At 38.9% G+C, this 27275-nt stretch overlaps 3 protein-coding genes across 3 annotated transcripts in view; 2 read left to right on the forward strand and 1 right to left on the reverse strand.

Annotated features, from left to right (window-relative positions):
• Window positions 1-5570, forward strand: part of LOC118329908 (rhombotin-1-like) — an 11523-nt gene extending 5953 nt beyond the window's left edge. The window contains exons 3-5 of the mRNA XM_035664252.1: window positions 544-669; window positions 1009-1117; window positions 4897-5570. Of these exons, the coding sequence (XP_035520145.1) occupies window positions 544-669; window positions 1009-1114 (232 nt within the window). The 3' untranslated portion in view covers window positions 1115-1117; window positions 4897-5570. The remainder of the gene's footprint in view (window positions 1-543; window positions 670-1008; window positions 1118-4896) is intronic.
• Window positions 5571-6448: 878 nt separating this feature from the next.
• Window positions 6449-13003, forward strand: ric3b (RIC3 acetylcholine receptor chaperone b). The gene is made up of 6 exons (XM_035664355.1): window positions 6449-6693; window positions 7862-8085; window positions 9030-9108; window positions 9907-10000; window positions 10700-10830; window positions 11349-13003. Exons 1-6 carry the CDS (start codon window positions 6573-6575, stop codon window positions 11825-11827), a joined length of 1128 nt encoding a protein of 375 aa, XP_035520248.1. The 5' UTR covers window positions 6449-6572; the 3' UTR covers window positions 11828-13003.
• A 436-nt stretch (window positions 13004-13439) lies between these two features.
• psma1 (proteasome 20S subunit alpha 1) lies at window positions 13440-17623 on the reverse strand. The gene is made up of 10 exons (XM_035665843.1): window positions 17476-17623; window positions 16560-16604; window positions 16364-16465; window positions 15531-15634; window positions 15344-15432; window positions 15110-15180; window positions 14835-14964; window positions 14415-14494; window positions 14117-14221; window positions 13440-13723 (listed from the first exon to the last, which is right to left on the reverse strand). Exons 1-10 carry the CDS (start codon window positions 17476-17478, stop codon window positions 13661-13663), a joined length of 792 nt encoding a protein of 263 aa, XP_035521736.1. The 5' UTR covers window positions 17479-17623; the 3' UTR covers window positions 13440-13660.
• Between the last annotated feature and the right edge of the window lie 9652 nt (window positions 17624-27275).

Genomic DNA, 27275 nt, shown 5'->3' on the forward strand with positions numbered 1-27275 from the left:
AGAGAGAGAGGGGACAACATGCAGCTAAGGGCCACAGGCTGGAATTGAACCCAGGCGCTGCTGTAAGGACTCATGGGGGACACGCTCTTCCAGGTAAGCTACTAGGGCGCCCTGGCTGTAGACTGTGTTAATATTGGACTGAACTTACATTTAACTGCAGCGGTGGCTTTGTCTTGTTTTTTTGCCATGTAGGGGTTAGAAATGTCTCATATCCTACAACTGGGAGGCTGATGTGAATGTTTTTCCTACTTGGCTGCTCGTAATTAAAATCCATAAGGCATGATGTATGCGCTGCATTAGTAGAAGCAGCAATAAGTCAGTAATAATCTATAGGAAATGCAGTTTACCACTTTAAAACCAGTGATTATTTGCAAAAAAGTGCATCAACAACATCTGTGACTCTGACTCAGGGTCCTGTTGAACTACTTTTAAGGCTTGTCCGCCCTTTATTTCAGTCTTTTTTTCCCTCTTCAGTTCTTGGCTGAAATGTATCTAAGTGCGTCCAGACTAAAGGTCTGCTTGTCGCCCTCTTTCCCTCTGCAGACTCTTTGGGGTGACGGGGAACTGTGCAGCCTGCAGTAAGCTGATCCCTGCCTTTGAGATGGTGATGAGAGCCAGAGACAACGTCTACCATTTAGACTGCTTCGCCTGTCAGCTCTGCCGCCAGAGGTAAGATTAGGGGAGCAATTAGCCAGGGAGATCAAATTCAGTTGACTTATCTGGGAGGTGTACCCGTGAGCTCACTGGTCGTTATGTGCATATTACCAAGACATTGTAATCAGAATGTGACAAAATTTAGTGCACAGTTTAAAACCTCAAGGGGTTAAAGACTTAGTATATCACTTGGATAGTTAATCAGCCAGCAATCATGCAAGTTTAATTTTCTGATTATCATAGCAGTGGATGTATGTTGAAAACAAGCCTGAAATGCTCCTCTGGGACCTCATGATTCACTTCAGCTCCGGCAAAAACTAAGACCCAGTTCCATATTTTTATTTCTCTCTGCAGATTTTGCGTGGGAGACAAGTTTTTCCTCAAGAACAACATGATCCTGTGCCAGCTGGACTATGAAGGAGGCCATCTTAATGGCAGCACCGAGAGGCAGCCTCAATAAGAGGTAATATTGTGATGACGATGAATTACAGTCCCAGACAGCTGCTCTGACAGTTTGAACTAAACCATGCGCTGAGATATCTGGAAGGTATACAAGTGAGTTCAGAAGCTCATCCCAAATATGACCATATGTAGACATGAGACTTCAAACCAGAGGCCGCTGACATTAGCAAGAAGATCTTGAAGATATGTTGTAGCATCATTATTTTTGAAAATGGCTGCATTATGTGACATTTAGCATGGATGCATATGTTCAGTTTTGAGGGCAGTTTACGCAAAATGGATTGATGTCTGATAATTAAAACCATGTTGTGTATCACATCAGGTATGATATATTTAAAAATCGTATGCACATATAAAGCAGGCCGAGAGCCTACAGTTTAAACTGATACTAATAACTCTCTCTCTCGTCTTTTGTTGAATATCTGATCAAATATGAACACTTAATCAAATTGCTATGTGGAAGGGGAAACCCAGTTGTGGCCCTCTACAGAGCGTTTCAGTCTCTTTTAGCTCATTGTTTTGATTTTGAAACCCAGTATACACTACCAGGTGAGAACCAACCAGTAGACAAAGTTAGCGACTAGCTGGTGAACATAGTGGAGCATTCAGGAGTTGGTGGAGACCAAAACCAGCTAAAAGTAAACAGAGACACATTGGTGAAGGATGATGTTGCTCCCTGTTGAGTGGATGTGTAAATAGAAGCAACCTTCTGGATACACTGACAAAAGTCTTCACCACATGGTGCTTGTAGATCACACTGACTGATCAATCTACAAACAAAAAGCATACGATATGTTGTGTACCAGTACACTTGCAATTCTCAGGCGTCTTAAATTAAGCAAAATGTTTAATCCTGACATTTCCACTGCTAGAAAAAGATATATTTTACTTTGAAAAAGTCATCACATATAGCTTTAAACACACCATCATTCTGAATCATCCCGCTGTACAATGTGTCCTGTTTGCTCAAATTCTTAACGTAGAATGACAGGAAGGGCTGGATAAAAACTGTACTCCATAATGTCTTTAATGAATATATTACTATTATTATTGTGTTTAATAAAAGAGTCGTTCTGCTGTTGAGAAATGGTATGTTTTCAGTTCACCATTTTATCAGTAAAAAATCATCCACAAATGTTTTCACTAACTGGCTGGTAGATGGTATTTTCACTGAATTCCAACAATGAGGTGACGTAACTTCAGAAATATGCAACCGCTCCATCATTGCTGCTGTAGTTTTAACATTATTAAATGTTTTCAGCTTTAAATGTCAAAATCCATTGTCTTATAAACAGAGAAAACAGGACTTATCAATATTATATATTTGTTTTTTGTCTCTCTTCTCTGTGCCGTTCCTTAAAGCATCATACTGAAATCACATTGCCTACAATACCTCTCATTGCCACCGGAAGCCACTAAGTTTCCTGCAGGTTTAAACACATCTAAAAGCCTTCTGTAAAGCTTTAAACAGCAGAGAAATAAATCGTGTGGGAGCAGAGCTCTTCCTTTATTGAGCCTCTTGATGGGCGTGAGCAGTGGTTGGCTGTTAGGGCAGATGGGAGAAGTTTGAAAGCAAGTGCAGCAAATACCACAAAATCCACAATTATGAGGGTTTCAGGGTCTGCCTTGGTTCAAAAACATACCCTAAAGCCACCAGCAGCCCAGCCTATGATTATGATACTAACTCTACAACTGCAGTTCATAACGCCGCACTGGACACTCTGAAAGTGGAGAGTTTTTACTTTTGGTTGGTTTTAGGTCTTCCAGAGTTCATACTGAAACCACTGAGAGCTAATTTTCCTTTTAAATCTTAATTCATTTGAGGACTTGACCAACTCTGGAGGTTTTAGTCAACTTCATTGTTAACTGAGGTGAGAAACGAGGGATCTTGAATACATGTGTGGACAGATGTTTGTCATTCACTTTATATTTTGTTTGGAGTGTGTTAAGATGGGAGTCTACTTTAAAAATGTGGCTCCAACACTGTAATTGTGATAAAATAGCTACAGTGAAGGTTTTCTGGCTTCCAGATGCTGTAACTTTTCCTACTTTTCTCTAAAGACCCAAACAGCTCTGTTGATGTTGGATTGTTTTGTAGATTTATTTAAACTTTTCTCAAAGGCTTTTAAATGTGACCACTGGACCACTGCTTTTTAAATGTTTATTTTTCTTGGCTCTCGGCCATTTTGAATTATATAATAATTTATCTGAATGTCACTGGGCTGAAGATAGATAAAAAGTTATATAAATGAAAAAACAAAGCAAAAATCAGTTTCTGTATTTGAATATAATATCTGTAAAATAAAATTGAGAGAAATAAATACATAAGTGACGTTTTGCTTCTGTGGAAATAACTTCCTACTGATAGATATTTGCTGCATTTAAGCTTATTAAAAAATCGTATTGCCAACAAATCCTGTAATAAAAACAAAACCTATGAATGGATCTTACAACTATTGTCTTTGTATCCAGAGCCTGATACTCTACATGGTAAATGGACCGCATTGATATAGCCCTTTTCTGCACCAATTGCTTTACAGTTTTGCCTCTCATTCACCCACATACACATACACACACACACACACACACAGGCGCTGGTCTGTCCATCGGGTACAACTTGGGGTTCATTGTCTTAATCAAGGAAACTTCAACATGTAGAGAGCACGAGCCGGGGATTGAACTGACAAACTTTCTACCTCCTGCTACATCGTATGCTTCTGAGCCACATAGAGCTCTATTGTTCCTTCATTACAGTAAACACACACTGTAGTTTATTTTGACTCAATCCCACATGCACTGACCTACTGCTGGAAATACTCACCAGAGCACAAAGTGTGGCTTAATCTGCTGCTTTAAATAGTCCCCAACAAATGCACTATTTTCACCTGTTTGATGAACTATGCCAAAAAACTACAGTGACTGTTTTAAGACATGACTGAGCTTTTTCTGAACATGAAGCTATGTATGTGGCATGTTTTCTTTAAGATGTTTGTCTTCAGTATAGGAACCAGACATGGTAGGGAAGTTGAAACGTAGTGAGAGACAGTTATATGTTAGTTTCCTCATTTATAAATTAGAGAGAATTAGAATTACCACAAGCATATTGTGATTATATTGATATTTCATAAATAATGTACACAGCGTTTGCATTGTTGCACATCATTTACATCTTTCTGGGGCAAGTCAAGGCTTTCTTTCGAATACCTTGATTTATTCAGGTAGTCTCATTACAATGAAGATCTCTTTTTCAAGAGAGACAATAAACAGTCACCAGCAAACAAGAACAACACGTCGAAAGCCAGACATTCAAACAACTAAATAGGATTAATAAAAACAGTCACAAGAGGCATATAAAGGGATTTCCGAGGGAAATTAATTAATCTAGCTTGATGGAAGTAGTTCATTATATTTAAAAGCTATACTTCTGTACATACAAATAGAACACTGAACAGAGACTTTCCATACTATAAAAACAATGCTATAGACTTTCACATACAGTTAGTCACAGGTTACCATTAAAGTTATAACTTATCCAACTTCGAAATGTAATAAAAATTGTTTTTCCAAAAGAGAAAAATATAAATTAAAAAGCACTTTTGTAGCAAACCACACAACCGTTTATTCATACTGTATACCACAATTTATTATAAGACAAATAACTTTTCTGTCTAACTTACCGCAATTAGAGGACACATAGAGCTGATCATGTGTTTTTATTGAACCTCTAAAACCCCACAGATTGACCAAGAGCTGTTTTATATGTTCTCTCTCTCTCTGCAGATCAGAACAGGACAACTGTGAGCCAGCTGGACCATGAAACTCACAACAGCACAGTCAGCTCATCAGCCTCCCATTTCAGACGGAACCATGTGCGGAAACAACACTGATGGGACACGTTTCCAGCAGCCATCGATTGAACTCTTTATTATAGAGCTCCTGAAAACGGACATTTCTGATCAGATGGACCAGAGAGAAACCTGGAAGTAAAAATGGAACAGTAAAACCATCAGGAGACTCCAGACAACTTAATGTGGACTGTGATGGTTCTGCCCCCTTTTTACATTCAACAAATCATCGAAGAGTCTGTTTCACCAAACTTAAAATACTAGATGGATGGAGTGAAGCCATTCAGGCCACACATAGCATCAACCAAGTCACCCATCACAGAGAAAAATACTAAGTTGTCTTTTTAAACTTCTGATTATCAAATTGTTCCTGGCAGTCACCGTCGTCTGCGGTAAACCCCGCCCATCTGGCATGCAAGAAGCCCCGAAACCAACTGATACATTTTTCTAAATACCGTTCAACAACTGAGGAGGATGAACTGTTTTTCCTTCATCTCTCTGCCTCTCCACTCTGAACACTCGACGGAACTGAGTGGCACTTCAAACCATAGTTTTGTTTTTGATCTCAAGCTGTTTTGTCTTGACTAATTAAACTGAATTTTAATTTCAGTTTGTGTGCTCATTATTTATGTACTGACATCAGTGTGAGCAGGCATGACACCAGAGAGAGGAAATCATTTAAAGATCCCCTCCAGACATTTTATATATATAATTAATTTATAATTGATATATCAAACACCAACAAAAGTTCATCATCTTCTCCTTTCAGAATCTGCCAATATAATAATTTGAGGGATTTATCATCCCTGTGCAGGATTGATTCAGTATGAGGATCTAATGTGAGAAAATTTGTAAAAAATAAAAAAAGTATTAGAACTGTGAACCATTATAGAGCTCAGGGATTATTTACATCATACATAGTGGATGTGCAGGTTTTCTTTTGTTCACATTATTGGGGTGGATAGCAATCCATACATCTAGGGCTATACATTAAGTGTGTAGATTGTATTGTAAACACTATTCACATACTGTAAGTTACATGCAAACTCATTCTGCCTTCTGAAATAACGAGTGGAACATGGATATATATTGACAAACAATTAGTGACAATTTTCTAATTTATATATTGTTTACCATTCCAGTCAATATATTTTTGGGATGGCTGTGCAGAGCAGACAAACAAAGAAACTGCATACAATTAACACTAACCATAACCTTATGAATTATGTTTTTTAAATGAAAATAAAGTTGTTTGTACTTTTTTGGTACTTTCAAGCTTTAACAGGAAAAACATTTGACGACATTCTCCTCATTGACCTTCACCTATGAGGAATAAATTGTTTATTTGACAATATTCCCTATTCCTACATAACGACATATTTATAAAGAAATCCACAGCCTACTACAGCGCCATTAAAAACATGAAGGCAGTCTTTTGGCGCCTCCCAGCGGTGAAACGCGTGTGTTACAACTCCGGCGCACTTCCGCTTCTCCAGTCAACAAGGAAATTCAACCGATGGAGGAGAAACGACATTAACCAGCTCTCGCCTCCTCTGCTCCCCTCGTCGTAAACCCGTGAGATATCGCCGTTGTTGGACATCACCTGTCGGGATGGCGATGTCGACATTTCAGAAGGTGACTCTCGCGACGTGTCTCGTGCTGTGCGTCGCTCTGCTGCTTCCCAAAATGCTGCTGTCACGCGGGAGGAAGGATGCTGCTGAGCGGCCGGAGGGTGCGTCACCTTTCACTCTTCCTCTGTATGAGTCAATATCAGTCACAGATATAGATCATCGATCGGCCTTTCACATCGATGATTCAAGATTCACATTTATGAGCCTCTACGGCTTCGGTACTGTGAGTATTTTGGTGTTTTCAGGCCGCAGTGTGCGCTGTACATCACTACTGCATCATCGTCCGTGCAGTTACATTTTCCTCCCTGAAGAGGCGCCAAACACACCTGTTTGGTTCATTAGAGATACAGCCAGGACTGTATGTATGGACACACAGTTTGTTAGGGACACCCAGGTAAAACTAACGCAGTCTATCTTTATATAATATAATAATAAATATAGTGCTGAATATAGGCTAACAGAAAAGACTATGTCAAAGTACGTCAACGAATTCAAACATAAAAGAATATCCAGTTGTGTGTAGGCTATGTTTCCAAAAATGCATTCATATGTATTAAATGTTCAGTAGTTTTTACAATGTGACAACTTTATTTACTTTTTTTTAACTCATTTTTTAAATAGAAAGAGGTTTAATTTTCCCCCTTTTTTAAATTTGTTTTTGATACATATTTTCTCCTTTAAAGATATTTGTTTTTTGTTTATTTACAACTTTATCGTTCCATCTGAGTTTATTATTGTATGAGGGAAGGTTCGAGATGAACATTATCAGTATTTTTGTTGTCCTTGACTTGAAAAGGACATTCCTCTTATAGTCGTAGTAACCGGATATTTCCAACATCAGCTTTGGTCTTAACACATCACATGATCAATAGCAGCTGCAGGCTTAAATATGAGGAAGTATGCACACGATGTTCCTACTTAAGTCAATGTGGTGTCCATTTGTTTTTACCTGTTTAAAAGGGGAAGTGAGCCTGTATATCACACAGATATGACACACAGTAAATAGTCTTGATGCCTCTGTGTTCGCTATTCATGATTTGGCACCAATAAACCTTTTTTTTTTCTTGTCTTGTATTCAGACATGAGGCTTTTAAACAACTCAGCACATCCAGATTAATCACCTTTTACTGCAGGACTCAACCATAAACAGTCATTTTAGTATGATGATAACTTCCTGGATATTTATTGCACTCTGCTGCTTTATGTAGTGAATCAGCCATGTTCTCCTCCTCCTCCTCCTCCTCTTCGTATGTCATCCCCTCCCTGCAGGTTCAGGTCGCCTCCCTCCGATGATGCACCGTCAGGCGGCCCCGGAGGGTCGAGGCCAGAGGGCCGCAGGCTCCGGCTTCTCCAGAGCCAACAACCCCGAGGTAGCCAGAGCCAAAGGAGCAGGAACGGGGGTAGGAACCGGGGGCAAATCCAACCTGGCAGGACAGATCATCCCTGTGTACGGCTTTGGGATCTTATTCTACATCCTCTACATACTGTTTAAGGTGAAACTTTAAGACTCAACACACAGCTTATGAATAATACACGGTATAGACAAAGTTGGTCTAAAAATAACTTTTGTTAAAAGTTTTAATTTCACCGTACAAAACCGTTCCTTTGAATGTAAAATAGTTGGTAAATGTCTGGTGTCTCCACTGGTTGCCTGGCAACCTCATGGTGACAGCAACACTAGTCGGGCACACAGCCCCTCGTAAAACCACCACTTGTCATTTTTACACTTTTTGTTTAGTTTTTTGCAGACCTTAAACAAATTAGATATAACATGTTACATAGTGAGCATTAGAGGGTGGCAGATTTTTGGGCTATGCTAAGCTAAGCTAACCGGTTGCTAGTGGTAGATTGATTCATATTTACTGCATGCAGTTTATCTAACTCTAACTAAGTGTATTTCCCACAATGTCTAACTATTCCCTAAATTGGCTGCATATTCGACTTCAACACTGTTTTGATACCGATTGAAATGTGTCTGTAGCACTGAACACTGACATTGAATTGTCAGATTTGTAATCTTGTTTACCTCTTCTTCTCCTTGATTAAATCTTTGATCAGCTATTTAATGATTTTAAATAGAATATTTTCAGACTACTTCTTAGGTTTCTGTTAATACACATAACATTTGAGAAAGTGGCGAGTTAAAGTTAAGTAAGAAAAGGGTTTTGTCATGTTTATATAAGCGATCCAAAAGAAGTAGTTTTGGTGTCGGAATCAAAACTCAGGGATTGCATTAGCACTAGTACAGACACATTTTGAAGGATACCCTGGCACTTAATCACAATAAAATCTAGTATCAACGTAAAACGAAACCATAAAGAACAAAATTTTACTTTAAAAAAGCAATAATGCTGTTTGGCAGTCAGTGTACCAGTGATAGTGGAGTTCATACTGATGTGTTTTGAGTCTTTTAATGCTGTTATCATCTCCATGTTAGATCACATCTAAAGGAAACAGCAAGCCATCAGAGAGCAGGTTTCCTTCGGTTCGTTCTGAGAACATGAAGAGAAAGATCAGTGAGTATCATTCAGCATCAATTCTACTGCTTTTTTTTTTACATTTAACAACTAAACAAAGAAGCACTTTTTGCTGTAGCCCTCTGAATTTGGTTTTAACTCTTGTTTATTTAGTTGAATGCAAACAAGGAAGGAAAATCGTTCGGACAAAAGTAGCTGCACAAAAAATGTCATGTGATATTGTTTTGTGAGGACAAACTCTGCTGCACAGATGTGATGGTATAAATAGTATGAATATTTAAGTTCTTATTATCCAATGAGTGCTTTAAAACAACAGTTAAGAAAATAATAGTGGCTCAAATTCCCCTGAAATCAGAATTAACTGCAAAAGGACAAAAGCACATAACATTAAAGTACAGAGAGTTATGATGTTTGCCAGGGAAGCTGCATAGTTTTCAAGTTTTGATGTCATAAAGATGCACAGTTAGTGCATGATTGGAAAAGGTGTCAGTCACATGAGTAAAAAGCTACTTTGCAGGAGGTCATGTAACCTATCAAACCCAGTAATGACAATTTTGTTTAAATCAATAAAAACCTTTCTATAGCTGTGTGTGTCATAAGTCACATCCAGTCTCTTAAGTCAATCTGCATCTTTATAGTGCATTAACGTAATAAGAACTAAATGAATGTTGGTTATTTTCTGGCATATTGATTCACATAAAGTGTCATACAGCAAGAACTATACATTTTCCAAGTGATTGTTACCACCTAGATGTCTGTGCAGTAATCTCAAAGTGTGTTTAAACTTGTGCAGATAGTTCTTTCTTTCATTTATTCTTCCCCTCTGTCACTCTCCAGCTGACTTTGAGTTGGCTCAGCTGCAGGAGAAACTGAGGGAAACAGAGTTGGTGATGGAGAATATTGTTTCCAACGCTCACCACAGTCCTGACAGGTGGGTGTGTGCCTTTTATCATCTCATCGGTCAGCCTCCTCCCTCTCTTTGTCCCGGCAGGAATCACTTCTTTTATTGAGCTCATTTATTTATTTGTTAATTTAATTAGATGCGTGCATCTCTTCCACAGGAAAGATAAAGACAAACAAGACACTCCTATAAAGAGCTCATTTCCTTTCCTCCTAATGATCTCTTATTACTCTGTGGGTAACACTTCCATGTGTTATCTTCAATGACTGGGCAGTGCTCTAAAAATCTTATTAAGCCTTGGACGAATTACATGACTTTCAAAGTCGTCAGATCTGTTCACACTACACAAGTATCTTTCTTGTAATTGGGAGTCTTGAGGTTTTTGTGGTTTTTTACACTGCATGACTACAGGGTTAAAATCAAAAACAGAAAACATAAAGCAGGACCAAAATCACGTAGTGGGAACTAAAGAAAATTCAAACTGATCAGGACCCAAACTGCCAAAAATGTACTAAAGTTTAGATTTAAAAATTAGGTATCTTGTTTGTTCAGGCAGAGTCAGAAATTAAACACACCATCAACTGATCAGTATATTCATAATGTAAAGAAGTATGTGGGATAAATGTGTACATTTAAGTACGTAACATTAGTTATTCCAGAAACGAAACTGCTCCCAAGTTTAGGAATGGAAGATGTTCGGGATTGTTTAGGTTTCTGTCTGTGTTGCAGGGTGAAGGGGGTGACGGCGGATCAGGAGGAGAGTCTCCTGCAGCAGCTGACAGAGATAACGCGGGTGATGCAGGAAGGGCAGCTGGTGGACAACATGGCTCCAGAGAAGAAGACCGAGGACGACTGGGAAGGTACGTGAACTCTGCACGCTGCAAAAATGACACTTTAGGATTCTATTTTTAATATACTCTCCCAACCTGCAGAGGATCATGCAAGACATTTTAATCAATAGCACAAATCTCCATTTTAGAATAATGTTCCACCTGCTAACTAATCAGCCAGCATTTCCCCTCATCTTATGCTTTTCAGATCGCCTGTGTTCGCTCTATGTTTTGTCTTTTTGGTTTGATTTTTCATATTCAATGCCAAAGAGATCTCAACATTTAGCTGCACCAGCAGGGAATAAAATAATGTAACTTTATACAAACAATAAGAGCAACATGATCAGGGATGGAAATTCTAGTATCAAGACTCCAGGTGCAGTATTAGCAGACAGCTGGGTAAATATTGATTAATTTATGCTCATTAGTTGTAATTGTAAATTCCCTGTTTGAACCTGAGGGTTGATTTTTACATACACGTCCACCCAGGTAGATTAGTCAGTCATGGAAATGTTAATCAATTAACAAATCATTACATTTCCTCATAGTGCCCACAGGTTATCCTGAGGAGCCTCAGCAGTACTGGGAACCTTCCCACTGCTGTTGTCAGCACCACAGTCCACAGACGGAGGCCGAGAGGACACAAACTGATGCTGCTGACCTGGAGAACATCCCTGATGATGTTACAGGAGGAGCAGAGGCTGAGGAAACGGAGGCTCTGAATGAAGACGCTGTGAGAGAATGTGATGTTACAGCAGTAGGTGAAGAGGACGTGGGGCCAGAGAGTGATTCAGGCGTGAATGGGATCGTACGCCAACACAAAGACGGAGGGGGTCAAATCGATCTGGGTGTCCCAGAGGAGGACCTGGCTGGAGTCCTGAAGGAGCTGGAGCTCTCGCTGAAGATGACGTCCATGATGGAACAGGAGAAGATGGAGGACCTCAGCAGGTCGGCGGAGACAGAAACTTCCTGCGGCGCGGTCAGACGAAGGAGTAAGAGGAGGAGAGCAAAGAAAACCTCACAGTGACTTCCACCATGCCTGCACATAAACTCAAGCCTGGGCCTGCTGTTTGTGAGGACAGCTTCTTTTTGAAATCTGTTCAGATGAAAGTTGGTGAATGCATGAAATCGTGTCAACAGCCTTCTTTGTCTTTACTTGAAATGAATATGAGAGAAAATGTGTGTTAAGGCTGTAGTTTTATATCACTAATTAGTTTGATCGTTTGGCCAATCTCTGAACCCATCGGCTATCGCCAACGGCAACGGCCAGTGTTTCGGAGCTTCTAGCGAATATCTCGATAATGGATACCCGGGGCAAGACTTTTTATGCACCGGTCATTGTTTACAGTCCAATTAGCAATATCCATTTGGTATGATAGAAATGTAAGCTCTATGAACATATATTTATGTATGAATGCAGATAAATAAATAAAAAAGGTAATAAAAATCTAAAGCTTTGTCAGACGATTGCTCAAGGGTTCCGAGATTGCATTTCGAACAATGTTTTTTTCACTTCTTTTGCTCTCCGGAACACGGACTGTTTACCTGTATGCAACCAAATCCCGCTCAAACGTCAGTGGTCAATACTACTCAGACGAACGGAAACCAGAATGCTTCCACTACCACAGCCTTGCCCCTTGCCTACAGATTCTGCATTAAGAAAGAGGTTTTCCTCTTATTGAAACTTACTTTATAGACATATTTCAACATTTATACCAGTCTGCTTAATGTATAAATTCATTACTTTTTAAACAATTTCATTTAAACCAACATGGAGATGCTTCCAGGACTCTAGGTCAAGATTTGATGTAAAAATGTATTCAAAAGTTAGACGTCCTGTCTGTGAACAAACCCAGTATTTAATTCTGTCAGATGAATGTTGATTATTCAACATATTTAATCTGTTAAGGCCTTTATCTCAGCCTCTGTTCCTATAAAATCATTAAGTTTTTTAATGGTTTTATTAAAGGTGGTTTTAATTCATATGAATAAGTTAAAGAACAACTGCATTTGGCCACTTCAAAACATAAACACCAGAAATAAGTAAATAATACGACGTGGGCAGTAGTCATGCAGTTGATGGATGAAAGATCTGTTTAAATTATCACATTACTTACAACACTGTAATTTACTGGGGTGTTTGTGCCTTTTCTCACCTTTGTGTGTGTTGAAATCACAAAACATTAAAACTGCTTGTGGTCTGTCAGAGATCAATTGTTTTTTTTGTTTTTCTTTTAAAGACGAGGACCCTGACATCCATTGAACACCCTCAGTGTGAAGACATACAATAAATGCACTGTACTAAATTAAAGGGGAGAAGTCCTGTTAGACATAAATAGTTAACCTGTCTTCTCACATTTGTGATGGAGAAATCTTTCTTCTGTACCAGTAATGTTTTAGGCTTTGTAACCAACCTGCTGTCTTGTGCTATTCACTGTTCAGACCTGGGTATTATTAAAACAAATACATTTTTCTGGCTTCTCAACTTACTCAAGTTTGATTCATTTTACTCTAAATTGTCACATCAATTTTGTAAAAATGCAGCAGCTCTGACTCTTGGACCGTTATGTTGCCTGCATTGTTGCTCAAGACAGCTGAATGTGTATTCGTAGGCAACTAGTGTAATGAAGGATGGCAGCACAATTCAAAAAAAGAGTTTATTGTATAATGGTACTTTACTCATACAAAAGCAACATCATTGATTGATGTTAGCATAGAATATTTTGGATTAACAGTTTTGCAAGTGGCACATCACAACAACTTTCCCCTACACAAGTTACTCTGGTGAGTTGCAGTATCAGGTTGGTCTGGGTTTGTGCCGGTCCTCTTTCATAACAGGAAGTTAACTGACACGACCACCTCAGTGCTCCATTGGCTCACCAGTTCCTGGTCCGGCAGCAGGTTCATCTGCAGGCTGGGCAACCTGAGACACCAACAGAAGCGTGATTTAGTATACAGACTTCAGAGTTTGATCACTGAAATTAGTATTCAATAAAAAACATCAAATACAGAACATCTGAGGTGCATCAATAAATTTCACTTTTAAGCAAAACTGAAATCTTGTTTTTCCACACACGCACTTAAAATATTTCCCTTGACCCCAAAATGTGAGTATATCTTAATAGTATGCCACTGGTTAATGTACTGGATGACTAAAGTGAGAGCTGGAAATACATCTTACTAAGAAGCCAATTATCCAACTTGGCCCACATGCAAATTAACCAACAGTGTTCAGAAGATACAGAGTTCTAGTTTGGACTAAAACCAATCATCAACAACAATAATAATAAAAGGATTTGATAAATCCTTGCAGTACCTTTCTCTGCGGCCTCTCCTCCAGTCCCTCCAGGAACGGGGCAACATCATCATCGTCATAAATGGTGAACTCCATGTCTTTTCCCACAATGCCAATGGACACATTCTGAAAGAATTAGAAATATATTAAATATTAAAAAGGATATCAAAAGGAAGATCGCGACATCCTCAATGCCAAGTAAGGTTGGGCTTTGCATCAATATTAAAAATTCTCGAAAAATTACACAATTGCTATTTCACCTATTGGGTGAACTTTTAAGACACAGATAAATGAAAAAGAGGGGAGAGAGTTGGTGTACCTTGGTAGTGAGGTCCTGCTCGCTGGGGAGAGTTTCTCTGAGAGCACGGAGGCCATGTTGGACCAGATCATTCAAATTACCTGACAACAAAACAATACGTTCTTAATACAAGTATTTCCACTGGTCAGTGAAGCAGCAGTGGAGGTCACTGTTTGGTACTGTGACTTTTCATCCTACTGTGGACTGTGTAGTTGCTTAATGAGATCTAAAGACTATAAATATCTAAAGATTTCCATAACTGTCTCACATATGACACTAATTAGGAAATGAAAAATACAGTAAAAACTGAATAAAATCTGACCAATAAAGATGCAAAAACATTCATGTTCAGTTGGAAAATAAGCAGTTAGCACTAAGCGGTTAGTGGAAACATGTTCTAAATTTGAGGGAACAAGGTTAGTGAAAGAAATTTCATCTTACAGTCGGCAAACTTGTCCAAACATCTCTCCAGGTAGGTGCGTGCAGACTGAGAACGTGCTCCGATGGACATGGCTTTACAGTCGAAGTAGTTGGCCGACGGGCAGGTCTGGAAGATGTGAGGTCCCATGTCCTGGGCAACAAATTAACAAGAGCTATGGTGAGTTTTTAAATTGCAAATTTGTATGACATTTATTATTTCACAAACGACTAAAAATGTATGCAAAAATATTATAGATAAATAAAAAGTACTAAGATATTTGAGTAGGCAAACTTACATCATAGCCAGCAATGAGAAGTCCGACACCATAGGGCCTCCTTCCATACCTCTGTGTCGGAATTTGGGTTTCTGAAGGTTCAGTTAAGGCTCAATGTGGCCATTCACAATTACTTTACTTCACAGAATAAACATTTATTGACAAACCAGGTCAATTGACCGCTGATAAAACACACACACATAAAAAGCATCGCATAGTTACTAAGGAGCTTCAAGCTGACAGTAGTGAGGATACTGCTGCCGATAAGAGACACGAGACGTGACGTGGGGAGGGGCCTGTCAAAGACAAATCTTGAGTCCAAGCACTCCTGACGCATGAAGTTACTGTGGGAGAGAGGGTATTAGTATAATCTCAGGCTATTTGGGTATTCACAGGTTCACTGAAAACCTTTATTGAGACCGTCAAGGCAGCTGTGACCTACCAGAGCAGTCTGGCATCAGCTGTCAGTCCAGCAATGGAGATTCCGATGTGGTTGTCGACATGGAGGATCTTCTTCTGGTGGGCAGCCAATTCAGATTGGGCTCTCTACCGAAACACGAAAAAACATGCAATTATACTCGATTCAATACTTGTGTTCACCTGTCACTATTTATCTGCTACATGCTTTGTTATATACACATGTATAATATATTTAATGTAACATTTAATGCCAAAGATTCTAAATTTCTTCCATGATTTCCAACAGAAAAAAAAAAAAAGTGTTGACTTGACATCCGGAGGAAGCAGATCTTTAAACCTGATGAAGGGTTTTTCTTCTCAAACCATTCAATATAATTGGAGATGTTGCGTTAACATTTTTCCTTCCCGATATCAATTTCTATACCTGAACTTCTCTGATTCAAGTGTTAAAAAATATTTATACAATTGTATGTGAAAGTCTATGCACCCCTTGACAAATAACATATTTCTGTGTTTTTTTTATATTGAAAATACAGAACAGCCAGTCCAATGTAAGGAACATAAAACAGTATTTTCAGTGAACATTAATGTATAGTTACATGACGTCATAAATTGAACAAAAATAATAAAATAGCTGGATATAATTTGTAGCGTTTAAAATATAAATGGAGGATGGTGATGAGTGAAAAGAAACAACAAAGGAGCTGCTGCTGGGGAGGAGCAGGGTCCAGTGTCGGGGCTAATGAATGACTTGGTATCGGATCATGCACAGATGGCACAGGCAGTAGCTGTTTCATCTCTGATACTGGTATCGGTTTTTGCGTCAAGCCTCATTAATATAATGCACGAATGTACCTTCAGTGCCACCAGGACTGCATTGGTTCTGGATTTGAGTCCTACAGTTGCAGAACCCTGCTTCACTGCCTCCATGGCATACTCGATCTGATGAATACGGCCCTGGATCAACAGGAACAGGAATCATTATGTCCCACACGTTTCCTTTCTCAGTGTGTTCAGAGAGAGACAGAGGTAAAGGCAAACTGCGACCTACCTGTGGGCTCCATACTGTCACATCGTTGTCGTACTGGTTGCGAAACTGAAGATAAAAACAACACACTGAAAGTTAATCGTCTTCAAAAACACACTGGGATTTATGATATGGCTAAATAAAACAGCAGCCGAGCTTACATAGTTGTCTTGCATTGTCACCGGCTTCCCTCAGTTACAGACTACATCTGCAGCCAACAGCCTGGACCTTTCTACGCTACAGGCTCAAGTTACTGCCTCGGCTGAATCATTCATTATTCTAGCTTTGCGTGCGGCCACTTTACCAAAGAGAGCCATGCAACCGAGTCCCAGCATCACACCAGCCCCTGATGCTAATAGAGATGTTCGTGTCGGATAATAGTATAAGTGAGGAAAGCTATCTTACACTACAATGCCGACTGTACGTCAGGTGGCAGAATCATTACAGTGAGTGTGTTTGTATAGGCTGAACTTATTAGCCTGGAAGCAAAGGCCGGTGAGCTCTGTCGAAAACGAAAGTAAAAGACATGAAACCTGAATTATCTGCTAACTCAGACTGTGGTGGCTAACGTCTGCTAGCTGCGCTGCGTTAGCCTGCTAGCTAACGAACCGGCATCAGACTGATCCGCAGAGCGATTATAATCACGGTATCAGGCGCTAAATGAAAGTCACCCAGGTTAATTACACACATCGCTTCGTTTTATATCATCAGAAATGTATCAGCGGTGAACCACGTCATTCAGCCAGCTAACGGAGCTAACGCAGCTAAGGCTAGCAGACAGTGACGGTGTTTTGCTTACTCACAGTGCTAACGTTAGCTCGGTGTGAGTAAATGCACACAGTGTTTCAGGTTTCCTTATAAAGTATACTACACGGGGACGCAGCGCGGTCTGTTCACTGTATAGACATATTGTAGATTGTGAAGTTTCATTCATAGTTACCATGTCTGCTTTTAGAAAGTGTCTCGTCTCCTCCGCCTGTGATGTGATCCTTCCTAATTTGATTTATTTTCCTGGAAGCGACGTCAGGGAAACTAGCAGAGCCCCGATTACACATCAGTGATCGATTGAGTTGGGCCTTGCTACAAACCTACAGAACCAACATTATCACGATGTTTCTTCATTTGATCACATTTATTTAAAAAAAAAAAAAAAACCCTGAATAATCAGAAACATTAATTTTATCGATACCGAATGCAAAACACTAAACCACACATTTATTCATTACTGATATTCACGTCAGATAAAAGTTACAACCATCATTATGCAGCAATGCTTTTGTAATTTAAAATGTGTATATACTGTGTGGAATCTTTTAGTTGATATTTATTTATGAAGAAGTGTGGCAGTGGTTTCGACATTTCCTTTAAAGTCAGGAATTTGTGTTAAACTCCCAACACAATATTATTTAAGCAGTATTTAAAATACTATATACGTGTTCATTATTGGGGGGAACAGGACCTCAAGTGCAGCTTCAGGTCATTTTCTCACTCAATCTGTTCATTCTTGCTTCTTTTCTGCACTGAACTCACAGGCGCAGTGTTTGTGCATGAACACTAGGCGGCAGCAACCAATTAGAAGACACTGGGTACATCATTTGTTTGTGGACATTGACACACAAAACACGTTTCTGTAGCAAAAACACATACAAAGTTCCAGACTCAGAAAGATGAACAAGTTGTCCCGTAGATAACAATAGTGACCGTTTTATGCTTGTTTGTAGATGTCTTTCCACGTCTGCCTATGTCAATTATGGAGAACTCCAGACAGCCAGACTGTTTCCTTGGTTTACACTGAACTGATGCAGGTCCATGCTCACTAACTGAATTTAGTTCAGTTCAGTTCAAATTTAAAGTTTATGTTGTAATTTGAACAGCAACACAGTGAAACAGACTCTTTTCTTGAGTTCATTACTCAGAAAACCTTAACCAGCTGGAGGTTAAATTACTGGCGCACAAAATAAAATACGCCACAATAAATGTAACTTTATTGTGATTCCAACAGACATTTTTGTAGAGTGTGATTTAATGTCCTCCTTCTTATATGTCAGAGAAGATAAATAATTCAGTAATTGAATAAACTGATAGATAAATAATCAATACAAGCAATCATGTAGTCAAAATAACATTTGTGAAAAGGCAAAAGTATGTTATGAAATTAAGGCAATAGCAGTTCATGTGCTGTCTGCTTCTTTAGAGGTAAATGCCACCCATTTTAATAATTCACATATGTTATTTCTGTGCCACAGAACACTTCAGTCAATACTTCTCATCCACTGAGCTTTTCTGAAAGCTATAAACTGGAGAATGAACACATGACCTTTAAACTGGAGTCCAAGATCTGGCTTGCCTCCATAGACAACAAACTGGACTGCGTTAAGGTCTCGAACCAAAGTATGCTTTTAAAATGGGTTTATATACAATGAACTGTGCTAGAATATTAATTACAAGATGGCTTGACAGTTCGACAAAGTCAGCAGCTTATTTATTATCAATGAAGCAGCTTCTCTTGCCACTTTGAATCACAAATGCTCTTCCTGATTTCCATCTTTAGGAAAAGTTCAGAGAAACTGACTGAACTGTCTTAGCCCACTGAAATTCAACGTTAGTTCTTTAAACGACACATTCCCTGACAGCTGAACCTATAAATCTGTATAATGCCTTAAAAGTGAGTCGTCTTGATAAGTTTTGTCAAGTTTTATGAGGATGATTAACATATTTCAACCAGTAGCAACCTGCATTTTTCGCAGGTTTTGTAGTTTTCTCTAAAATGACTTAAAAACACAAAAGAATCAAGACTTTGAATGGATGTATCTTTTTATAGAAAACAGTGTTGAGTTGTGAGTGCTATTATGACTTAAAAATGGCAGATAACAGTTAAATATTGTAGTGTAATGTGACTAATATACTGTACACATACTAATGAGTAACAGCATTAAGTCCCACATAAAAATTGTTCACTTCACGTAAAAGCCAGTAAATGCTTGATACTGTACAATTAGCTGATTATATTTCTGTGCTTATTCAGGTAAACCTTTAAATTCAGGACTTATTGTGTTTTGACAATATTTGTTCTTTTACTTAAATTAAAGATCTGAAAGCTTCTTCCACCACTGCTGAGTTCTTATTCTAAAAGGACAGTGGATGGATGAGCTGTTACAGTTAATATTGGAATAATAGAAAACATTTCCCCTAACAGTTTCATTGTTGTCTTGTTAAGTTTTTCTTACTTTTGAAGGGGGGATATTATACAATTGTGGAACAGCTCTACAGGTGAACAGATGCTGACGTGTACTGTTACTCTCATCCTAACACATGGATGCATACTGTCCATTCTCTGTGGCTCAACAAATCCCAGGCTATCATGATTTCTAGAAGTATTTTTTAATTTCTCAAAGGATTCTGTCACTTTTCATGCTGCGTGTCTCTGCAGCCAGAGAAATGGCCACTGAAAGCCTCATCCTCTCCACGTCCAGCTCTGTGTCTGGTTTTAAGCTTAAGCCTTTTTTCCTCTGTTAATGATATCTGATGTACCCTTGATCCAGGAGGAGGGGGGGAGATGAATTAGTAGGGCTGTGCTGACGAGCCCTCCTCCTCTGCCAAGGCAGCGGCAGCACGATGGCGGCCATTACATCAGCGCGCCAACCTCCTCCTTTGTGATTGAGATTGTAGGAGCTGTGCTGAGCTCAGCATGTTTTTTTTCCTGGGGGCCTCATTTAACTCTGCCAAACGGCCCCCCATTTAATTTTTCAAATGGAGAGCAGCCTGAGTCACTGTGTGATGGGTCCAAGCCACACTGTGGACTCTGCACTCGCACGTGGTGGCGGGGGAGAGGGAGGCAGAGGTGTTTTAAGGAGTAGAAGAGAGTGTGAGTGCGCCCATTCCTCTACCCATTCATGGTTTTCAGTTTGTTTTAATCACATGGGGAAAGAGTTAACTCCTGCTGTTAACACAATAACACAACTTATCTCTGATTGAGATTTAATTCATTTGTTTCTTTATATATCTATTCTTATATGAGATTCTTCATTTCTTTTACTTTGGTGTAACGTATACCTGAGCTACAGGCCGCCACTTCTTCATGAATGATGGCAACACGTCAGCAGCGCACAGCCAAGCATATCTTTACTTAATACAGAATTAATTTTGCATCTTGAGTGGCTAAATGTTCCACAACTCCCATCCCCTTGTTGCTTAAAATAGGTCAGCGATGTGTTTGAGCTTGGAAAATGACTGGACTAATGGGCTGAAAAAAGGTGGCGGCTCTGCCAAGGTTGCATTAAGCTGGCAGCTATCCTATAACACGGCGGGTCAGGGGTCACCAGCCGCAGAGCAAACGGAGGAAAACCATCTCAGCCCCTCCCCTCCGTAAGTTTTAGGAGTCTGAATACCGTATGTCATCATTGACGTTAACATTCCCTACAGCAAACGCCGGCGCATAAGTGTGAGGGAAGAGGTGAGGTGGGAGTCTTGCAGAGATTCTGTTCGCTGCCGTCAGTTTCCTGGTGTTGACGAAAGCGCTTATGCAGCATTTCAGGAGCAAATGGCTGAAGAGGCCTTTTCTGGCAAAAGAAAAAAAACATTGTGGGGCACTTAATAATATCTGCAGCTAGATAGATAGTCTCTTTGCTCACTCTATGAACCTAGCTAATAAGTATCAGACCACACAGGCTTTTTCATAAATTACATACACACCTTATCCAGCGTAAATACGTCAGAAACTGGTTCACTTTAAACCACCTGATGCCAGCAAGCATTGCATACACACATACATACTGGCTTCTGAGTCATTAAAATGTCGGCTAACAGTAATCAGGTTGCTGTGAAAAGTGATTGAGTAATACTCTTTACTGTGAGAAGGAAATGCAGTCCTGGAAGAAGCTGATTTCAGTCATTATGTTAACAGTGATTACAATTTTCCTATCCATCATTTTCATTGTTTTAATGCCAGGAAATGCACCCACACCAGTGCCGCAGTACCAGTATCCATCATTTTAATGTTCTGACGGCATCTGACCACAGCTCACAAAGAAGGAGTTTAAAAGAAAGTTTTAGGAGATTACACTGGTGCTAGAATGGTTAACGTTTAAAAGTATAATGATAATTTAAAAAAAAAATCACATATAGATAGACACAGCACAATGCATGTGTGTTTGGACTTTTCATTTAATTTTGTCAGTAAGTGCAGTAGCAGGTGAAAGACTGGAACATGAGTATATTCCCACACAATGATCAGTGATTACATTTGCTCTGGTGAAACACCAGTCAGAAGTTTACCTGTGCTTGCTGCTATTGCAGTTTGGCCTCTGAGATCTGAGGGAATCCCTTTGCCATTCAGTATTGTATCTGTAAAACTGAGCTTTCTCTAAGTGGTGTGAAGATTTATCTCTTCAAGACTCCATTCAGACTCACACACTTTGTTGGTTATTACAGTAGACTGTGTAAGGTCAAGTGTAGTACAGATTTCCTCCTGTCAGTGGCCTTGGCTCTCTAAAGGAAATTCCATTTAACCTTTCTTTATTTTCTATCGAATGTATTTCTATTTGGATCTTAGATTCTCATCTCTTTGAGTCTGTCTGTTAGTCTGTTAGTCTTATGTTAGTCTGTTATATGCTAACATTTTAACATGCTCAAGCTAAACATGCCGAACATTAGTATCTTACCATCCGAATGCTGTGAACCTATACTATATGCTAAAATGGTAATATTAGCATTCAGATCAAACCAGAGCTGAGGTACATCATAGACTGTAAAGCCTTAAAAGAGTACTTCACTTATTTAGCGTTGCAGCCCTGCATGATGGACAGTTAAAGTCAGAACCAGAGATATCTTTTTATTCCACACATTCTACTTTCTTGATGAAACATGGCACCTTCATTATTCAAATTACAACTCCACCTTTGACATTTAGGTTGGCTATTCGGGTGTGTTATGCTAGCAGCAGTTTATGTAACCTCGAGCCACTGGCCTCATGCAGAGATGAGGAGCACGCTACAGAGGTCGTTTCATTTTCAAACTCGTAGTTTTCAGCCCCAACCGATGCTGACTCAAGTGACTTCACTTGAAGCAATTTATCCGACTTCAGACAGCTCCCTTGGGAGCCACAAAAGCCTTCGTACAACTTTTTATCATAGTACTTCCCAAGACCTGCAAAGAGACTCTGAAGTGTAAAATCAGTGTTCCCCTTTAATGTAAAACTGAGCCTGACAAGCTTTGTCTGATCCTAAGTGGTCACCATAAAGAGAATAAACTCTTGTCTTAGACAACATCCTTGCCACCCTCAAACACTTTGGAAAGAAGACACTAAGAATTGTCCATTTAACACTTTTTTCTGGTGTAAAATTAAAATTACAATCAGAGAGAACTGTTATAATTACCAAACAATTTTCAGTCACTCAGTCTTAATCGACTTGATGATCATTTCCGGGTTTTAGTTTAACTCTTGAATTAATTGAAGCAAAATAGACAAAATAGCTGCTTCCATCTTCGTTAGTGAAATTAAATTATTTTGGACAGCAGGGAAATACAGTAATGTAAAGATGTTTGATTTTTGATGTTAAAAGCCTGAACTAATTTGAAAACTACTGCACTAGAACCATTTGTTCATTTGTAATCCTTGTCACTGTGTCAATGTAGAAACATCTGATGATGCCAAGCCTACAGGACTGAGACAACCAATCATTATTTTGGCTCTCCAGCAAACATTTAAGCACTGATTGCATTTGCTCATCTAGCGCTGCAATTTTGGAATAAAACTAATGTGAGTGGTCACTTTTGGAGATGAGAGCATTGTCTTCTAATAGCACTGCACTGATCCGTTTAAATGATTATTGGACAGCAGCAAAAAAACAAAACACAAAACAAACAATTGATACCACAAATCAATTCAAACCTCATGAGTGATTTGTGTTATACAAACTGACACATGATTTGATAATAGGAATAGTTGGAAGAAGTTGGGAAAAGTTTATGGCTCTGCTTAATCATGAGTCACTTTTATTTTGTTGGTGTTCCAGAGCAGACTTTTCATGAGGTATGATGAGTAGATGAAGTCAGTCTGCTGTGTGATACATCAGTCGGATTTCTGACTCGTGTGAAGTTCAGTGAGCTTTGACGTCACGGATGAATTTATCCCATGCTAGACCCTGTTTAATGGAGAGATTTCCTCTTTATTAGTTAATGTCATTAATAAGAAAAATATTTTTCAGCAGTCAAAAGTAATTGACTTGTAAGGTGTAAAAGAATGTGTATGCTAAACACTATGTGAAAAATATATTCAGCAAAAAATGCTTTTACATGGCAGAATCTTTTGACAAATAATTTACAAAACAGATATAGACTGGACAACCCAGTCCCTCAGTGGACCTAAAGGCCCAGGGCAAGTTGTTCTTTAAGGAGCTCCTGCATTTGACTTAATCCTGAGGCCTTGTGTCAAAATCATGTTTTAAAACTCAATTAAACTCTATAAGGGTCCACAACTCATAAATTTCCAGGTTAATCGTGTCCTGTCTAATAGCAAATATATATGAATTGATGGTCTAAGCATAGAGTCAGGCTTACAATACACTAGAACTAACTAAACTATAATAAACGTTAAATGAATACGTACCGTTTAATGAACATATCCATTTTTTTTTAAATACCTTGTCCCCAGTTTCTAGTAGTTCATTACTTATTTACCAATGGCATTTATACCTCTGATATCTGCAATAGGCAAAACGTTTTATGTATCAGTCAGTCAGCCTCTAATACAAACATTAGACAGTATTTTCACCTGTAATATCAAAGGATTTGCAGATTTAAACCTGCAATAACTGCATTCATTTTAATATTGCTAAGTGTATTTCTTTTTAACTAATCCAAAACGGCAAAATATGATACTAAAATGAAAAAATAATGGTGAATTAAAAGGAATTGACAAGACACTTACACAGGATACAAAATGAGATGTAGAATTGCTTAAGCATAGATGGAGATTTCTACTTAGAAATAAATCAGACCACTAAGGGCAGCCAGACAGAGAGTTTTATTCAAAACTATTTGAAATATTCCCTCTCTTTAAATTTCATCATATGTGACCTTTGTGTCCTTGATCTCCTTGATTGAACTCATGTTCAGTATGTGTGACTGATTTAAATGATTACAGGCTGATGTAAAAAGCCATTGTCTGAATTGTGGGAGCCATTGCTATGTGATCATGAGCATCAGCTGTGGGATTTATTCTGATATTATGTAAGTTGTGTGGTTGGTTACAGCGGACCAAGCATGAGAGCAATTGGGGTCAGGGAGGCCTGCCAATCAATACTCAGAGATGAAGAATGTAGACAGAGGAATTCTGCTTCATAGCAAAAGGTTAGCTCAATTTGATATTTATGCTATTTGACTTTTTTGGAAATCCAATGAAATACAGTCTAGACATATTTGGATGTCTTGAGGGAATCCATTCTCAAAGCATCACTTTTCTTTGTAGGAAACTATGTTTTGCCAATTTTTAATACAGCCAGAAAAGTTTTCTTTCTTTGCAAGAAGTGGAAAACATGTCAGGTTTTTGTTGAAAAAGCTGTCCATTGGTGAAGTGAAGAGCAATGGCATGACTTAGAGCGTCTGTGAGTTGGCACCTAAGGGACGGGAGACACTTTGGTGGCATGTTTAGGTGGGCGTGTGATCAAGTGTTGTTCTGGAGACACCTGGCTGCTCTGGCTAATCTATTCATTAACCCCCCTTAATGGCCTCTTGTGCTTCAGGATCCATCATGTCACAATAATGTCTTTTGCGAGTGAAGGACGCTTTTAACTGCATTTGACTGAAAAACTGCCCCATTTCTGGTGGTGGAGAAAAAAAATGCAATGGCTGAACACACCATATTAATTGCATTGCATGGCCGGCCTAACCATTAACTGGTAGACTCAATTACGTCAATGAGGCTGACATAACAAGGGAAAAAAGAGGTTCATGGGTCAGGAATTTGATGGTACAAAATGTGCGATATTTTCCTCTGAAAAGGAGAACAAGCTCTCCAAAGGAGGATACTCTTCGGTGAGATACATGGCAAACTTGTCTTATATGCAGCAGAAGACAAAAAAAGAAAGAGGTAATGAAAGAAGATAATGCAAAAAAGCCTCAGTTTTCACAAATGATGGTGCAAGAAAGGACAAAAGATAGAAGCGTTGAACAGAAATTAGATCATTTTTGAAAACTTTGCTGAAATCCGCTCCCTAAAAAGACCCTAAAAGAAGATTTAGCTCTTGGTAAAACAATAAATCATGTAGAAATACATGTTAATGAAGATTTTCCTTCTCGGTTTCATCATAACTTGAGAGTCTTCCATACTGATACCATACTGAGAGCCAGAAATTTCCAACTCTCAGCTTTGCTGCAGAGGCAAAAATGATGGCAGATTCTTGGGTCTCGGCCAGGCTTTATAACCGCATAACGTTTAACTTTCTATAAATACCATGGGACACGGTCCAAGTTGATCAAGTGTGATTGAATCTGAAATGACTCCAAAGACGAGAGCCAAGTTTCCTTGAGATACTTCAGAGGAAGTGCTTGCCACTGCCCAGCTTTTGACAGGGGACCAGCCTGAGTCACTCCATGGTTTCTTAAGGTGCATCAATATTCAAGCAAATATAATGGTTGCATTACACAAAATTTCAAGCAGTATTGGTGTCCTAAGAGAACAGTCAAGCTATGTTTGTTGTTGAATAAGTATAGGGGATCCAGTTTGTTTTAGAGATGTCCTATAATCTCAATCAAGTTGTTTCCTTTAATGGCCTGATATTGTATTTAATTTCCACTGGAATCTACCCTGGTCTCTGGTAGAGGGGACAGTAGATACCATTCGCTAAGCTCAACCAAATGGTTGCTACAGCTTTCACACAGCACAATTTATATAATGGTGGCAGGTTAATTACCACTTTTAGTAATTTGTGGAACAATGGGTTGATGATTTCAGGTAAACAAAAGCAGTCTTCTCATGCCAACCAGTCCATTTTGTCAGTAGAAATGAAAACTGTGGAAATGAAAATATAGCTAGCCACCTAATTAAGCTAATGTTACTGTAGCTCCATGGGTTTGTTGAAAACGGCTGAATTTCTGATATTGGCACACACACATTATTATTAATCGATAAAATAATCTGCAGAGTAATTGATATTGAAAATTCAGTTGCAACACTAAAAAAACACCATATTATTCCATTATAGTGTTGCATTAAGCTATTTATATTATAAGTAGGAAGGACAAATGTAAACTAAGACTGTTCTAACACAACCGTGTTTGGCTTCTTAGCTTACTTACTTGTTCGTATTACCAAATCGTATTGCAAGAGGAAACACTTTTAAGATGAGGACTAAACAATGTTTTTGACAAGCGTAGTGCTGTCTTAGGTAACGTTGGAATGTAAAACTACAACATTACCACTACCACCTAACATTACAGGCTTACAGGCAGGTTTCCTTTACACTAAGCTTGAGAGGCTTGACTGTTAATTTTCAATAAACTGGTCATGGTTGGAAGATTGGTCAGTTGGAGACCGAGTGTAATTACACAATACGGTTGTTAAAATAGGTTACAGTTATTATTGCATGCTTAATAATGTTACCAATATTTTCCTGTTACCCTTAGTAACAGTCTATGTCCTATTTTTAGCCAACACCTGGTCAATAGCTTTCCTTTAAAGGGGAACTTGGCAACTCTAGCCATTTCTTCGCTGGTTTTCACTTTTGTCATCGCATGTTTTCT

The sequence above is a fragment of the Morone saxatilis genome, unplaced genomic scaffold (assembly GCF_004916995.1).
Source record: "Morone saxatilis isolate NCDOM2014 unplaced genomic scaffold, NCSU_SB_2.0 Contig2, whole genome shotgun sequence".
In the NCBI taxonomy this organism is placed as follows: Eukaryota; Metazoa; Chordata; class Actinopteri; family Moronidae; genus Morone; species Morone saxatilis.